The sequence below is a fragment of the Penicillium expansum genome, assembly GCF_000769745.1.
Source record: "Penicillium expansum strain MD-8 chromosome Unknown contig58, whole genome shotgun sequence".
Classification (NCBI taxonomy): Eukaryota; Fungi; Ascomycota; class Eurotiomycetes; order Eurotiales; family Aspergillaceae; genus Penicillium; species Penicillium expansum.
Window position 1 is genome coordinate 203,781 of NW_015971292.1, and position 16,822 is coordinate 220,602.

Genomic DNA, 16,822 nt, shown 5'->3' on the forward strand with positions numbered 1-16,822 from the left:
GTCTCTTATAAGTCTCTTCCGCCCTCCTTGCCCGCCCCCTTCCCCCTTCGACTCGTCAACAGAGAGCCCCCTATGCCAGACAGAATACAACTACGGAAACCATGCGGTGAATTCTACATGCAATAGTCGCCCTCTGTGCGTCTACTTTGTACGACTCTTGCTTCGTCTTCACCTCCTGCTTTCATTTACTCGCCCGACATGTCGTCACCGGAGATGTCATATAGTCCCGCCTACTATCAGGACCAAGGACCTCATGGAACGACACATCCTCGCACCTCGATCGTCACCCCTCCACCGGCTACCCGTCGATCCCAAGAACAATCCTCCATATTGGGTCACCCTATAGGCGAATCTCGACCCTCCTCTCCCATACCAAGCCGGGACGTCAGTCCCCGCACTTCAGGCTCACGGGCACACCGTGTATACAATAACCAAACACTAGGAGGACCTTCCTGGCCCGGTTCAGACTCTCGAGAGACCGACTCCGTTCCGGTTGGCGGCTCGACATCAAGTGGTGCACACAAAGAAGAGCGGGCCCCCAGCAGCTGGACAGACCGGCCGTCATTAATGTCTGGGGATAATTCCAACCCCAGCATAATCCGTGGCCGAAAACGAGCCATTCCGGATGATGAATTAGTCACCAATGAGGGCCAAGATGCTCTCCTGATGCTGGTAAGTGCGCAATATAGTGGTCTAATGTTTCATATGCTAATATAAACCGGCAGTTTCGTCTCACAATCGTCCCATTCTACTCATTCGGCGCTTCTCTATATACTATCTTCGCCCTCGTATTCGCACTCCTTATCTCACCTTTCCGTCTCTGCTCATTTTCCTCATACCTCCGTGCAACGACGTTCGTATCACAACTTTGCGACCTCCTTTCTCCTGTCCTCCACATCCATGAACGGCTCGTTTGCTTGCTACCGCCATCAGCGAAAGACCGATCATCCTCGACTCAATCGACCCAATGGATCCGCTCAGAGCCAGATTCAGACCAACCATCAGTCATATCCGAGCCAAGCGAGGTCTACGCAGTGGCTACTTCAATTTTAGTCCTGGTCTCATCCCCGCTATTTAGCATTGTGATACTCCTCTTCGCATGGACAGCCGCATTTTTCTGGGTTTTCTCCATGGTCCTGGGTAACCCAGACGGCACCGAGCGAAAGGACGATGGCCGCACTGCCGTTCTGGGAGTCTGCAAATGGTGGCGGTCATGGCTCTGCAAAGCCCGAAAATCATAACAAATCCCAAAATGAGCCCGCTACAACCAAACAGGCCAATCAGTGATTCATCTCACCGCCAGCTTTACAAAAGTTGCATCACTTCCCCTTACCTTGAAATATCGTCCCGCACTGCATGATACCCTTCCCTCCCCTCTCGGTACATGGACGTACACCGGGAATACGTGGAACGACCTCACTTTACTTTACTTTTACCCTTCACCTGCTGATATTACCTCCGTCCCTGGTGGCTATGACTATACACATTCTGCATCGTTGATGCACACGGCGTCTGGGATTGGCTTTTATTTTTACACGGCGTCTGGGCGGGCGCACAGTGATATCGAAATTATTTCGACGTGTATCTTTTTTGTTCTTGTGTCTTGCAGATTATCGGGGTGTGATTGATGCCTCCTTCTCCTTGCTCGACTCGACTTCAAATCTTGTCTTGTCTGGTGAGTTGGTGGGGGATTATCGACCTGCCTTGGAACTGTACTTGTATGTATGAAACTTGCCTGCGAGAGGAGATTGTATTTATGCACTGCTCTCGAGTGCGAATCTGATACCCGGGTTTCTTGCTTTTGATTCTTGCTATTTGCTTAAAGTAAACGCTATAGGATTCGATTTTGTCTTTGATCACTCAACCGCTGTAGGATAGATGACGAGAAGTATGTGTAGTCAAAGGAAAAACTGGGGGTCATCGCTTCGGATGATCGTCTCATGCCTTCCAACGTACGAAGGTATGTACCTAGGTAGGTATTCCAGAGATAGTCAGCCGCTCATGCGGCCTCTATCCTTGACGACGTTCTACAAAAATACGAACCAGTTCATACTCCTTTGGCCTGCCAAATGGAAAAGCTATAACATAATTGAATGCATGTGACTGAAATATGCCTAGATAGGTCTGACTTGTATGCCTGGCAAGTGCATAAAGGAAGCCGAGGTTAACACGAGCAGGCAGAAACAGAACAGTAAGATGTGTATCATTCATTTAAGGGGATTTTACATTTACTTCTCGATAATCACTGTAGCGGTGTAGTATCCATACCGGGATTTTCTTTCACTATGCCATTACCTTTGCTCCACCCCGTCTACATTATCCTCGTAAAAATATCTCCGCAATCCGCAGTTCTTTATTTGCGACAGCCAACGTCCTTATTTGATTAACTAATAGTTTAGCCCCCTGCACCCCATGAGTTATGTAAGAAACTCGTGGCTTTATCAAATTTCTTTCAAAGAACTTCCCCCTCCTTCAACTGCTATGAAACCATGCGTCCCACCCAGACAAATGGAGGCCCTAACCTCAATATATCCATTGCAGCGCCTCCAATATGGACATATGTCGCAGGGGACACGATAATCGGCAGCGTGAATCGCCACTCGCACATCGTGGCCCCGGATGCCAAGATCTCCGTTACATTGATCGGACGCACAAAAGCCCGCTTAATAACAGAAGGCTACCCGTCGAAAGCGACATACTATGGCGACTGGAAGCTTTTCGAGCTTCCATCACAAACCTTGTTCCGTGGACCTATACATATACCCTCGCCCAGTACCCCAGCCGACTGGATCAACATCCCCTTCTCAATTAATATCCCCGAAGCAGCTTCCCTGGGAGCAGTACGCGATCACCTACAAGAAGAGAGCTTCATTCCCCTAGAAGCACACTGCATCGTACAGCACCCGTTACCGGGGACATTTTCCACCAAATGGACTGGAGCCAAGGTCTGCATCGAGTACTATCTCCAGGCGCAGCTGCGGTATATTCGCAATGGCTCATGGCATATCAAACGTGCGGCAGCGCCTATCACGCTCGGTTATCCGACGGTAGACGCGGGCGGGATTCGGTTTGCGCTGCAGAGATGTAGTATTGTGAGCCGGGTGCGCAGTCAACGATTGCTTCCGTCGATGCGGGATGTGGATTTGTCCTTGTCGCAGAAGACGCAGAAGATTCTTGGGTTATCTTCCGTTCCTGGATTTAGCTTTGAGGTTGTGATGAGTGTGCCGATTGCTATTCAACTTGATCATTTGTCGCCGATTCCGCTTATTATTAGGGTTATACCGCAGCGGGATGGGAGTAGTTGTGCTATTTGGGATGTTGTGCAACGGGTCGATGTTACTGCGGTTAAGATGAGTATTCTTTCGAAAGTCGAGATTGTTCTCAAACCGAGTGAGGAGAGCTTTTATGGGATTCCTAGTGATGAGCATGTCTTTGTTCAGCATTTGGGTCTAGAGAAAGCGTTTGAGCGGCTCGAGAGTCCCATTGTAACTTTTGCTGGGCCGAGTGAGACACCGGTCGATATTGGAAGGGTGCTTGGGCTTGTTCTTAGGCACGATGGCCTGATGAGTTGGGGGAAGCGTCTTAGCCCTTTGTCTAGCATCCAGCCTAGTTTTGTCACTTTCAATACTAGGGTGAGTCACTCGATAATATGGCAGACCTCTCTTAGTATTGCGGGGGAGACACGAACTGTATCGATGACGACAGCTGTCACTGTGTATAACAGTGCCTCTAGGTTGTGAGGTTGCGCTTTATTAAAGCCATGGGCTTTTTGAATTTGACTGGTATCGATATTGTGGACAAAACCACTCCTGTCGTATTGCATGGCGAGGGCATATCCCTTGTCGAACATAAGACAAGGAGAGCAACAGCGAATAGCTCAATTATTGCACGGCTGAACACATGTAATTGAATTGTCATATAACATCATAATTGACAGATAATTATAGACATTGGAGTATCAAAAGAATGAAGCTGCGGCCGCTTCAATAGTTACCGATTCGTAGTCAACGTCATCACCCTCATGATTGACAAAAGAATGATCAGGGTCATTAGCATCATCATCAGACAGGCCAATGTCATGAATATCCAAACCATTAACGCCACGAGATAACATCTGGATCTTTATCTCCATATCATGCTGTCTCTTTTGCTCCTTCGCCTGCTCCTCTGTCGTCCTCTTCAACTCCCTCTCATACGCGCGCTGCTCCTCTTGGTCCCGGGCATTGTCCGCCCATACCTTCAGGTGCTCCGGGTATCTCAGACACCAGATCACAATATCCCGTGTTGCGTGTGCATCCTCCAGCGCACTGTGGCCCTGTCTCCCAGCTTGGATATCATAATTGACTAATTCATTGGTAAGAGTCTTCAGACTCCATGTACGGTTGAGTGGTTCACCGGCATGTACAGAGTAAAACACTGCTTCGCTGGTAATGATAGAGGAATCGACAATGTTCCAGTGGATGATACCCAAGACGTCAAGGTCATTGTTGAGAGAATGACCGATGAGGACAGTCTCGCTATCCATGAACTCCCATAATTTCGAGCGCGCTCCTTCCCAGCCAAACAAGGCCGTCCCTTTCTTCACAGCTTTGTTCATGGCACCGGGAGTTACCCCACTGAACCGAGAATCCCAATTCACGACTCTCGATTTCGGCTGCACATAATTGTCGATGAGAACTTCGCCAGTCAAAAAGTCGATTGCGCTCAAAAAAGCAAGCTCCCGACGTCCTGCTTCAACCTGCACCATCTCACAGTCAAGAACGATTGCTCTCCTTTTCGGCAAGCCGACCGAAGAGCGAGGAACTTGGCGGAAATGTCCTGTTTTCGGAGGGGGCTTCTTCGATGGGCGTTTGCTGACATCTGCCAAGCCAGCCCGAAAGGTGAAACCTCGGGTGACCAAACGGGTGTCCGAGTGACACCGTGCCGACAAATAGCGAAAGATCAAGTTTTGTTCGAGCGGCTCGAGGACAACATGATAATTTGCGTTTTGGGTGGCAGGCGATGACGCATTCGGGTGTTCAGGTTCAGAGGACTTGTTCCATAGGTCTTCAAAAGCCTCTGCCCTCACTGGAGCACGTACTGGGGTCTGGTTTGATGCGTGCTTTTGAGCTGGTTTCGCAGGCTTGGCAGGCAAGATATCAGAGCGATCCAGGGACTTCTCAATCTTTGTTTTCTTTGAATTTGGTTTCGCAGATTTGACAGACAAAGACTCAAACAGTTCTTGAGACTTCTCAAGTTTTGTTTTCTTTGTGATGGATTTCGCAGGGTTGAGAGAGTTGGCAGGCAGGGGATCGGGGTAATCCTGTGACTTGGTTTTCGGCGATGGCTTTGCAGGCTTGACAAAAGACTCAGAGAGATCGGGGTACTTTGTAGATTTCACAGACTTTGAGGCTGGCTTCACAGGGTTGGCAGACAAGAGCTCGGCAATATCCTGGAGCTTCTGCTGCTTTGCGCTCTTTGGCACTGGTTTTGCCGACTTGAGAGTTTTGAGATCGGGAGCATCTAGGGGCTTTTCATGTTTCTGGGAGTGCTTGAGCAACGCTGTTACATTTCCAAAAGATCTGTCGCAGGGACTGCAAGCAAGCTTGTGGCCTTTGGACTCAAAATGAGCCTTGACGGCACCGATGCTTTTGAAGCCACCTCTCTGACATCCAGGACAGACAAATAACTTGTCAACGGTTGTTGTGGTTGAAGCCATGATAGACAAAAGAGGAATTGACGTGTTGTTTTCCAAATTTGTCGTGACTTGGCTGTACGGAGATCTAAGATGGAAAGAGCAATATGTGTATCTCTTGCCTAATCGAGCCCAAACGTGGGGAGCAAAGATTGGAAGGCGTGGCACTTTGCTGGTGACTGCTGCGGGAGCTTATGGGTCAATGAGGCAATGATATATAGTCGATTAGACCGTCTTTAGTGTCGAAATTATCTTGTTCAACTTGAGACGGTCAGACAAATATGCAGAGTGAAATGGAAATTGATTTGAAGAGGGATGAAATTGGCCAAGCCGAGATTCTGCCCAACTCTACCGGGTTGAAGTGGAGCCTGAAATATTAGGCAGACGCAGGCATCCGGATGTCACCGCCAAAATGACGAGTCGGGTCTGACAACTCCACTAGGAGCGTAAACACTTGGTTACCTGCCCAGGTGCATCTTCTCACTTTCTGGGTCGTTTCTAGTCATTCACTGAGTCTATGACTACAGTATCTCATATCTTATATAAATCTATGACTTCTTTACATCTGATACTGGCCCTCGGTATATCTAACAGTTCCAAGTGAAGTTTTGAAATGTGATACAAGAAGCATCTATGTGGAAGAAAGCAGGAAGCGATTGACGAGAATATTAATGACGGAGATCGCCATCACTGCCATGAGGCTATTTTGGTAGCTTGATGGATACAAAAAAAACAAGTCACAAATGGGTAAAGAGAGGTCTGACAAACTGCCTCAGCAAGCAATGCCTCAGTGTAACAAGATGATTGCTGGGGCTGAGACGGCTGGGGCTGAGACGGCTGGACCAAGAGAACATAGTGTAGATAGCTTGTTCTCGGGAGCCCGTTTAATTCCAAATGAAACTCTCTCCAGAAAATGTGTTAGGACGACCGAGGTAGAAAAAATCTCGAATGCGTCCGAGCACACTGACCGGTGTTAGATAGTTTCTGGATTCAAACAATTGTCATTGAGAGTTTCTCGCACCCACATAACCAGATGGGGTAATCACCAGCCATTTGAGAATATACGGATCGCCATCTACACACTCGGGATAAATTCAGCATCACTCTTCTCCCAAGGATAATGCTGTTCGAGCTCTCGGATGAGTTGTTCATGTACCGCACTTCGCGGCTGGATTGAAACCTTGAACGGAGCCGGATGGCTAATGACTCCGGGGAGAAACTTTAGAGGGATATCCTGGGTGACCCCGTGTTCTATCGGTTTCGAGATACTGAAGACAGACAGAGCCTGAGCAACAGTGAGAAAGACATTCGCGTCTGCCAGAGTCCGCCCAGGACAGGCTCGACGGCCAAACCCGAACACAAGCATGTGAGGATCGCGCTCTGGGAGTTTGCCCTCGGGGGAGATTAAAAAGCGCTCCGGTTTAAAGGTCATTGGGTCATGATAGACAGTTGGATCGTGTGTAAATCCCCTAGGAGATCAAGAACTGTATCAGAAACTACTGCCCTCTTCGGTAGACAAGAGCAGCTTACCATATGTTTGCAAGAACAGACGATCCCTTGGGAATGAAGTACCCCTCGCAAGTATCGTCCTGGTTCGACGTGTGTGCGACACTCATGGGTACAACCGGATGCCATCGGAGAACTTCCTTGACTAGTGCATCCATATATGGAAGGTTCTCTCGATCTCGGAACTGGGGTAATTGATTGCCCCCAAGCACTGTGTCGAGTTCCTCCTGAGCCTTGCGTTGCGCCTCTGGAAAAAGGGCCATTGCGAGGAAGAAACTCGCAATAGAGGAGACAGTCTATTTTTTGTCAGTCTAATATAATGTGTACAGCCTGGATTTGCCCTCACTGTATCTGCGCCTCCGGCGTACAAAGACCCGGCTGACCACTTGATGATCTCTTCCTCTTCGGTCCCAGGCTCCACAGGATTGTTTTGAAGAAGATTGGACAAGAAAGATGGAACAAAGCGGCCATTACTTATCTGCTGCTTGGTAAATGCGTACGGAACATCACTAAACGACTTTGCTCTCAAGTTGTAGTTTTGAGCGATCTTCACGAATCGTGCTCCAGGAAACCAGGTCGGGAGATATCTCACTAGCCAGAGAGTCAGAAAATACTCTATAATTCAGTGTGTCGATATAACTTTATCAATCTTCTCTTACTAATTGGAATAAACTCCACCGCCCACGTTGCTGGAAGCAAGGCATATGAAAAGTCCTCCATCGCCTTGTCGGCCAGATCCACAAGAGGATCCCGAGCATGGGGCTCAATAGTATACCCGTAGCCTATTTTCAAGACGATAGCTCCAGCATCTCTGCTTGCAATTAGCTTTTGCATACGAAAATAACATGCTGCTGAATAGAGGCATTGACTCACTTCCGTATATGCTGATGGAGCTTGTCTGGCTCATCCAATACTCTCAACAGGAAACGACCGACCTCCGCTGTCTGAACATCGTTGAAACGAGTAACGGAATTTTTTGAACCCATCTCTTGATACAAGTGTTTCCGGGTTTTTCTTACGTGGTCCGGGTTTCTGAGCGCCCCAAGAACAAATTGCCAGCCCGACCTGGAGATATTAGTCACTCTGGTATCATGTCAATAATGCCTTCACTTACATGTCAGTAAACATGTTTTCTGGACGCCCTGAGTGTATAACGGAACGTTTCTCTAGTAGCTGCACCGCTAACTTAGCATCGTTAAGAATGATAATGTGTTTTCCCAGTACAGTGAGTGAGCTAATTGGTCCTAATTTGGGAAAAGTCAACATCCCAACTTGGTACACTCCACATGAATTCACTCTTACCATATAGCTCCTTATGTTTCAGCCAATGCATCCAATCTTGTTGATCTGGGGTTGGAAGATCCTTCAGATTTCCAATAATGGGCTTCTGCTTAGGACCAGGAGGAAGAGGCAGGGGATATTTTTTGCGACCAGGAAGGGCAGTAGCAATCCAAAATACAAAAGCAATGAGAAAACCCAACCATAGCGTTGACAACATGTTGATGTTGATGTTAAGGATAAAATTTTCAAAGATGATATCAAGAGAGGGGTGTATGTACTTATGCTGGGTCGGACTGCTTTTTAAAGTCCTGAAGAGGGGGTTTTCTTCACGCAAATACCATGAATATGGATGGTACATATCGATTGGTTTTGGGATAGCCTATGAAGGTAGTCCTGCAGGATTTATGTACTCGATCCAGTGCCTATCACTTGCGATAGGTCGGTCAGCTGCAGGTAGGAGGGGGTGGGATATACGTGCATATTCCTGTACCTAGTCATTCTGTATCTACGCTAAATGACGTCTGTGTGTGCAACCTCAGATGTATAAGTCTTCTGATTGGCTTCTAAATTCATATTTGATGAGTTTGCAAAGTCCTTGCCACTTGTGACCTCGGTATCGCATTATCGCTCTGCTACTGAATTATGATGATTGAAGTGTTCATGTGTACTTACAGTATACTAGTAATGGATATAGTTGCTTATACACGGATTAATATACTCCGTACTACAAATTCTAATCCATGGTAAATCGGCTGCCGAAAATGTTTTGACACTAAGCCTACCTGAGTATCTGGGTAGTTCATTCGTTCCGATAATGATATGGCATGTGAAACGTGAAGGTTCCATCGTGTGGTACCTGTAAGGATCTAAAAAAGCTCGACGAATTATAATGGAAAGCAGCGATTTGTCCAATATCGGTATGCTTGCTTTTCACTTCGCTTATAGATTGATTGTGTGACTGGATGTGGTCAATGGTGATGATACATATATGTGATTCGCCAATTTTGTTCTCTTGAGTTCTGTTTGCTGCATTGCCCCAAACCAATACCGGTGTCCGATTTTGAGCGTATTTCGATCTCCTGTACTATTTGACAGGCGAAACACCTCCTGGAACTCAGTCGGTGTCTCGGGCTCAATGTGACAAAAAGGCGATCATCGGACCCACCTTACTCGTGATTGAAGGCTGGGCGCTTTCTACCTTTGGTGATATTCAGGTGCAGCGAGGTTGTTTCTGCCGTAGTGATATCGTGACAAATGAAGTTGCTGCGACGCTGGCTGAGACCGAGGTTGAATATTGTGGGTTGAGTAAATATTGTGATTGGTTCAAGGTAGTGTGAAACTGCTGTTAGGGTGATTGTTGGTGGCTGGCTGGGGCTGCGGGGAAAGTTCGGCGGCGTGATAGCGAGTGCGATGGAGATTGATGGGGGAGCATTGTCGTACATTTTCATCTTTTGATTGCAATTGGTATGGAGTAGAATATCTCTAGTTGATGTGAGAATAAAGAGGTACAAAGTTCACACCAAGAAATTATTGTTTGACCGTGCTTTAATAGCCTTGGTAGCCTTTAGTAGACATTATCCCTGCAACCGAGATCATTACTGTATGGCGGCTATCAGATTGCCAAAGGCTAAGCCAGTGTTGTAGCGTAATACAGATCGCGCTTGGCCCGTTTATGAACTACGAGGATGACGATTGTGACTATACCTGCGATGGTGACACTATGACAGAGTTGCGTGACTATAACACCGACGATCCTAATATCACCACTGCAAGAAAGCTGGGTTTGGTCATGGTGGAATTGTTAAGGGTTGTGACGGAATTGATAAGGTTGTGTGTAAAAGTTGCGATACGTATATGTCATGGAAGATGGAAATGTTAGGATCGATTTTGTTGCACGAATAGACCCACTACACGAACTTGGTTGCGCCACCATCGAGTAGAGAAACAGATGGCCCTACTTGTGGAATCTCCGGGGCTCGAGCTTATTATATGAGTTTGGCTGCTAAAAACGCTTTTGGCTACTCTTGGTTTGCAATTGAGGTACTTTGGTCTGTGATCAGCTCGAAAGACAACATGTATCTAGAAAAGAGTTGATGAGAATTGGACATCTTCAACCTCTGGAAGGGTGTTGGTTGTGCATGCGGCGGGGTATCTAGTTGATTTGATAGCAGATATTATAGACCTTTGAAATAAGAGGCCAAAAACTATTCCACGAGTTACGACAGGTTTTACAGTCCATCGTGCCAAACCGGGGGCTTTCGGCAGATGAGTACTAGCTACTATGTAAGCTTTCACCTATAACCTTAGCAAGGTCGTATCTGGAAGAAGTAAAAAATAAGTAACATCAAAGATAAAGGCTATATTTGAAGATTGGACTTGATTTACCATGTACAGCTGTAATCCCCCCTCTTTTAAGCACTTGTTTGAGCACTTGTTTTAATAGTCCTTTGAACCCTCTAAACCTCATTTTAGGGCTCTTTTTTAACACTCGTCCACCCTATTCTAATCATGTACAACAAAGATCAAATAAGAGTAATGCGATAAAGAGGGTGAGGAATGAATTACATAGTTGGCACGCTGGACTCTGAACCTGCCGTACACGGGTACCTGCATATTGATGGTCATTATTGCAAGTTCCAAGGTTGGCGGCCATGAATTTAAATCCGCTAATAGAATCGATCCCTCGTTGCAAGTGTAATTCTACTAAGCCAAAGTGGCCGATATGCTGGATTTACCGACGGAACCAGCACAGCGGGCTCACGGGACAGGATGCGCAAATTGGTCAATAAAATTAACATCAGGCTATACGCCTTGACACCCTGGATTGACTGGCAGATTGAGCCCTTGTCTCGGAGCTCGAATCCTTCGGGGCTTAAATCTTCGGAGCTCCGATTGGTTGTCAAGCCACAGGGAACGGTTTTTCTCGAAGTGATTCGCAGGTCCACGTATGGCGCGATACCGCATATGACTGACGTGGGAATACGGGGATTTATTGGCTCCGGGGCTTTTGACTGACAGGGGTTAATCCCGGGATTACGGTACGTACCGTATTCGATACGGGTTAGCCGTATCAATAGGGTAGCATCCATGGATCAGCCTCAATGTTGGAGATAAGGGTCACCTGATACTTACTAGATCAACTTTCATGGTTACCTACATTTACGTAGTCTAGTTGCCTACAAAAAACATTCTTCAACCCTCTCCCACCTTTCATCTTTCATGGTGTGGTTGGCTCGGCTGCGACATATCCTCCGGACCTCAACTGGGCTCCCAAAGCCGCACGACAGAGACCCGGTTTTCTGCGACAAAGAAGTAAGCTTACATTGAAAGCATTCTACCCGTTTCGGCGTGTACAATGCCTTTCACCACCGGACAAGAGAACTTGCTTCGGCTGAACCCAGAGACTTTTGACTTCAACATCCAATTCGAGCAATTATTTTTCTCCATCATTCCGTCCGCTTTGTTCATCGTAACATCGTTATGGCGGACGCTTTATCAGGCACGGAAGCCTGCCGTGGTGAATGCACCGGTTTTCCAATTGATCAAACTGGTATGCTCTTTCTCTCATGTCGACCCTCAACGTGCTGATCAACGTGCTGCAGGGTGCTATCACAACCTATGTCGGACTTGAGCTTTCACTTCTCATCTTAGTTGCGACTGGGTCCTTCCATGTTACCAACATGTTCATAGCCTCCTCGGTCCTCAACCTTGTCTCAGCCCTACTCATGATCACACTGAGTGTTGTTGACCACAGCAGAAGCCCAAAGCCGTCTGCACTGCTCAGCAGCTACTTGTTTTTGACACTTTTTCTGGACGTGGCCCAAGCAAGAACGCTGTTTCTGTCATCAGATGACAAACCAGAACTCACCTATAGCAGCATCTTCGTTACTGCTATAGCTCTGAAGACCGGCATATTGCTATTGGAAGCCCAGCAAAAGTCCAGATGGGTGGGATGGGACGAGAAAGAGCATAGCCCAGAGGAGACGAGTGGCATCTTTTCCTTAGGAGTGTTCTTCTGGCTCAACAAGATATTCTTGGATGGGTACAGCAAAATCTTGACGGTTGGGGACCTTTACCCACTGGATAGCTCCTTTAACGCCAGAGCGCTTCACGATGAGTTCTTGAAGAACATCGATTACTCTAAGTTGAAGGGTGACAAATTTGGCCTGGTGAAGGTGTTGATCCGCACCCTGAAAGTTCCTCTTCTTGTTCCCATACCTGGACGCCTGGCACTTCTTTGCTTCACATTCTGCCAACCGCTTTTCCTTGAAAAGCTGTTGGATTACCTATCCCAGTCGGAACTCGACAAAAATGTCGGATACGGCTTTATCGGCGCTAGCCTACTCATCTATTCGGGACTTGCTATATCAATGGGCTTTTACTGGTATAGTGACACCTACGGCATAGCTACTAGTAACATTGGAAAGCCCGCCACTGATACATAAACACAGGTACTTCCACCACCGGATGCGTATTATGGCCAAGTCTATACTTGCCACAGAAATTTTCATCAAAGCCACGGAAGCTCGTATTGGGACTGGCGATGACAGCGCTGCGCTGACTTTGATGAGCACGGACATGGAGCGAATCGACATGGGTTTCAGAAATCTGCATGAGATTTGGGCGAGCATGGTTCAAGCAGGTCTCGCCGGGTGGATGTTGTACACTCGAATTGGTGTGGTGTTCGTCGCACCGGTGGCAGTTGTCATAGCCTGTTTTATCGGCTTAGGGGTCCTTATACACTTCACGGGGGATTCACAGAGGTCCTGGATGGCAGGCGTCCAGAAGCGGGTGGGCCTAACGGCCACGGTCATTGCTAGTATGAAGAACTTGAAGCTGTCTGGCCTCTCGGTTGCTATGGGCGACTTCGTGCAGAATCTCCGCGTGCAAGAGCTAGCGGCTGGATCCCGGTTTCGCAAGATAATCATCATTGCGGCAATTTTGGGTTTCATTCCGCTATTGATCAGCCCGCCATTAACATTCGCATTTACCCAAAAAACCTTCGATGCCTCGACGATGTTCACTAGTCTGTCCTTCCTTACACTTTTGACCAACCCATTGTCACAGGTCTTTCAATCAATTCCCCAACTTGTCTCCGGGCTGGCATGCTTGGGCCGAATCCAAGCCTTCTTGGAGTGCGAGACTCGCCATGACTTTCGCCAAGTTCTTGATGATGTGAGGCGAAATGCTGAAAAGGCCCGAGCCGATACCGGAACGTTATCTGATTCTGAACCGGACTCAGCGGATCCTATCGTCATTAAGAGCGGGAACTTCGGTTGGGAAGCAGACAAGTTCGTGTTGAGGAATGTAAGTACTCGAGTACCTAAGTCCTCACTCACTATTGTCGTTGGACCTGTTGGTTCTGGGAAGACTACGCTATGCAAGGCACTGCTTGGTGAAATTCCTTTCAGCGAAGGCAGCGTGGTTTTAGGTACTAGATATCCTCACGTTGGATTCTGCGACCAGACAGCATTCCTTTCGAATGGGTCGATCAAAGATAATGTCGTTGGATTCTCTCCACACAATAATGAGAGGTATGCCGAAGTCATTAAGGCTACCTCCCTGGACTTTGATTTTGCCACTCTACCACAGGGAGATCAAACGAATATCGGCTCGGATGGAATTGTCCTATCCGGGGGCCAGAAACAACGGGTGTCCCTTGCGCGAGCTCTGTATTTGCACTCTGATCTTCTAGTGCTAGACGATATCTTCAGTGGTCTAGATGCGGACACCGAGGAGAAAGTCTTCCAGCAGGTATTTGGGCCAGATGGACTGCTCAAGCAACGGGGCTCTACGGTTGTGTTGTGCACCCACAGCATCAGGCACCTCCCCGCCGCTGATCATGTAATAGCACTCGGCAACGGCACCATTGTTGAGCAGGGTAGCTTTCAAAAACTGATGGACAGTCAAGGATATGTTCAACGTCTGGGATTGAAGGGCTCTTCCGATGACACTGTCTCAGCTGAGAAATCGACCCCAAAGAAAACCTGGGAGGAATCAAAGCCGGAAATGCTTCAAACTACAATGACCAATACATCGTCCATTGTACCGGATGCGGATGCATCGCGGCAAATTGGCGACAAGACGGTATACAAGCATTATTTCAAGAGCATGGGATGGTTTCTGGCAGGAGGCAGTTTGCTCGTCGGTGTTCTTTTTGGTTTCTTCACGAACTTTCCAACAGTCTGTGAGTCGCCTCTCTCCTCAGATAGAAGAAAATCACGACGGTTGTGGCCTTTTATTCAAGAGAAATGCAGCTTATCTTGAAAATCAAAGTGTTGTAGCTAATTCAAAATCTTGCAGGGCTTACATACTGGACCGATGACATCTCCTCGGAGCATCCAACGCACTCTTACGCTTACTACGCAGGGATATATGCTTTGTTTCAAATCTGCGGCTTGGTCACACTGCTTGCCCTCGGCATCTTGATCTTAATCGTTTCCGTGGAAAGGGCAGGTGCTAGTCTTCACCAGGATGCCTTGCGGACACTTATTCAAGCACCGTTATCCTTTTTCACCAATACGGATACTGGTGTTGTCACAAATCTGTTCTCGCAAGATCTGAATCTTATTGACACCGAGCTGCCAAATGCAACAATGAACACGATCTTTTCCGTAAGTTTATTACGATTACATACCAATTGAAACTCTGCAGTGGCTGCTACTCGCATGCACGGAGTCCTCAACGTCCGTCCAAATGTCTGACACAGATTGCAGGTCTTTCAAGCACTCGGACAAGCGGCTGTTATGCTTACCTCGTCTGTCTACTTGGCCATAAGCTACCCATTCCTCGTCGCCCTATTGTGGATCTTACAAATGTTCTACCTTCGGACATCCAGGCAGCTGAGGTTGTTAGACCTTGAGGCTAAAAGTCCTTTGTAGTAAGTCAATGGCTGGTTGCTGCCATTTAATGCTTTATTCTTGTAACTAATCTGCATTGATGTAGCACACATTTCCTTGACACTGTCAAGGGAATTACAACTCTGAGAGCTTTCGGTGAGTGATATGCAAAATGAAAACCAAACTGAAAGCAAATCTGATAAGAAGCTTTGGAAACCCCGGATTATGACATGGCATTGCTGACACTACCGATACACAGGTTTCATTCCCGACGATGTCGACAAGAATACTCGCCTAATTGATGCCAGCCAACGACCTGCTTATCTCCTTCTTATGATTCAACAGTGGCTGACCCTCGTCCTCGATCTTGTAGTCATGGTTATTGCAGTAGTCATGACGACTCTCGCCGTTCGGCTCCACTCCAGCTCTGGTTTTGCGGGTGCCTCCTTGTTCTCCCTCATGAGTTTCGGTGAGAGCATTTCGGGAATTGTCGTATTCTACACCAAGCTAGAAACTTCGATTGGAGCGATCGCCCGTCTCAAGTTGTTCAATGAAAACGTAAAGCCTGAGGATAGAGAGGAAGAGGACATTGTCCCTCCTATCCAGTGGCCACATAATGGTGTGGTGGAATTAAAGGGCGTATCTGCAAGTTACAGGTAAGAGAGATACATCTTCATAGATACTGCGCGAATTACAAAATGTACTAATGCATTGAGTAGCGCAGAAGATCAACCCGACAACACGTCCAAGATAGCCCTCCGCAACATCAACCTCACTATCAAGACAGGCGAGAGAGTCGCCATCTGCGGTCGTACCGGCAGCGGCAAGTCTAGTCTCATGGCCTTACTACTCAAGATCCTCGATCCACTCCCTGAGACAGCCGGGAACGCAATCATTGATAACACGCCACTCCACCGCATAAACCGCGCTGCACTCCGTGAGCGCATAATTGCAGTACCCCAGGAGGCCGTATTCCTACCGGATGGGTCCACCTTCCGTGCAAACCTGGATCCGTCTGACGTTTCAACACCCGAGGAATGCGAAGTTGTGCTTGTCGCTGTGGACCTGTGGAAGTTCGTCCAAGAGCGGGGTGGGCTGGACGCAGCCATGAGCGCGGGCACGCTCAGCGCGGGTCAACGGCAACTCATGTCACTTGGACGTGCGCTACTGAGACGTTTCATCCGGGCACGGAATGGCTCAAACTGTGGTATCTTGTTGCTGGATGAGGTGAGCTCGAGTGTTGACCACGAGACGGAACGTGTTATGAAGGATATTATCAGGGTGGAGTTCAAGGACTACACAGTCATAGCGGTCAGCCATCGGCTGGATATGATTATGGACTTTGATAGGGTTGTTGTGATGGATACGGGAGAGATTGTGGAGGTTGGAAATCCTTCGGTGCTGGCTGGACAGGCGGAGACGAGGTTCGGGGATTTGGTCAGGGCTGGGGCTAAGTAAGGAAATGTGGGCTTGGGGGCTTTTATTTTACGGAGCTTAAAGGTTACAGGCTTTGAGGGAAGTC

The 16,822-nt window shown here is 47.8% G+C and overlaps 5 protein-coding genes across 5 annotated transcripts; 3 read left to right on the forward strand and 2 right to left on the reverse strand.

The window, feature by feature from the left end:
- Window positions 1-198: 198 nt before the first annotated feature.
- Window positions 199-1,241, forward strand: PEX2_021910 (uncharacterized protein; the record flags this gene model as incomplete). Its single annotated transcript, XM_016739466.1, has 2 exons — window positions 199-672; window positions 726-1,241. 2 exons carry the CDS (start codon window positions 199-201, stop codon window positions 1,239-1,241), a joined length of 990 nt encoding a protein of 329 aa, XP_016599376.1.
- Window positions 1,242-2,489: 1,248 nt separating this feature from the next.
- PEX2_021920 (uncharacterized protein) lies at window positions 2,490-3,740 on the forward strand (the record flags this gene model as incomplete). Its single annotated transcript, XM_016739467.1, has 1 exon — window positions 2,490-3,740. One exon carries the CDS (start codon window positions 2,490-2,492, stop codon window positions 3,738-3,740), a length of 1,251 nt encoding a protein of 416 aa, XP_016599377.1.
- A 218-nt stretch (window positions 3,741-3,958) lies between these two features.
- PEX2_021930 (3'-5' exonuclease) lies at window positions 3,959-5,698 on the reverse strand (the record flags this gene model as incomplete). The annotated part of the gene is made up of 1 exon (XM_016739468.1): window positions 3,959-5,698. One exon carries the CDS (start codon window positions 5,696-5,698, stop codon window positions 3,959-3,961), a length of 1,740 nt encoding a protein of 579 aa, XP_016599378.1.
- A 1,051-nt stretch (window positions 5,699-6,749) lies between these two features.
- Window positions 6,750-8,308, reverse strand: PEX2_021940 (cytochrome P450; the record flags this gene model as incomplete). The annotated part of the gene is made up of 7 exons (XM_016739469.1): window positions 6,750-7,143; window positions 7,205-7,476; window positions 7,527-7,771; window positions 7,840-7,991; window positions 8,054-8,124; window positions 8,200-8,245; window positions 8,295-8,308. The coding sequence occupies 7 exons, from the start codon at window positions 8,306-8,308 to the stop codon at window positions 6,750-6,752; spliced, it is 1,194 nt and encodes a 397-aa protein (XP_016599379.1).
- Window positions 8,309-11,816: 3,508 nt separating this feature from the next.
- Window positions 11,817-16,758, forward strand: PEX2_021950 (uncharacterized protein; the record flags this gene model as incomplete). Its single annotated transcript, XM_016739470.1, has 8 exons — window positions 11,817-12,011; window positions 12,064-12,845; window positions 12,913-14,648; window positions 14,765-15,075; window positions 15,178-15,341; window positions 15,407-15,456; window positions 15,560-15,956; window positions 16,020-16,758. 8 exons carry the CDS (start codon window positions 11,817-11,819, stop codon window positions 16,756-16,758), a joined length of 4,374 nt encoding a protein of 1,457 aa, XP_016599380.1.
- Between the last annotated feature and the right edge of the window lie 64 nt (window positions 16,759-16,822).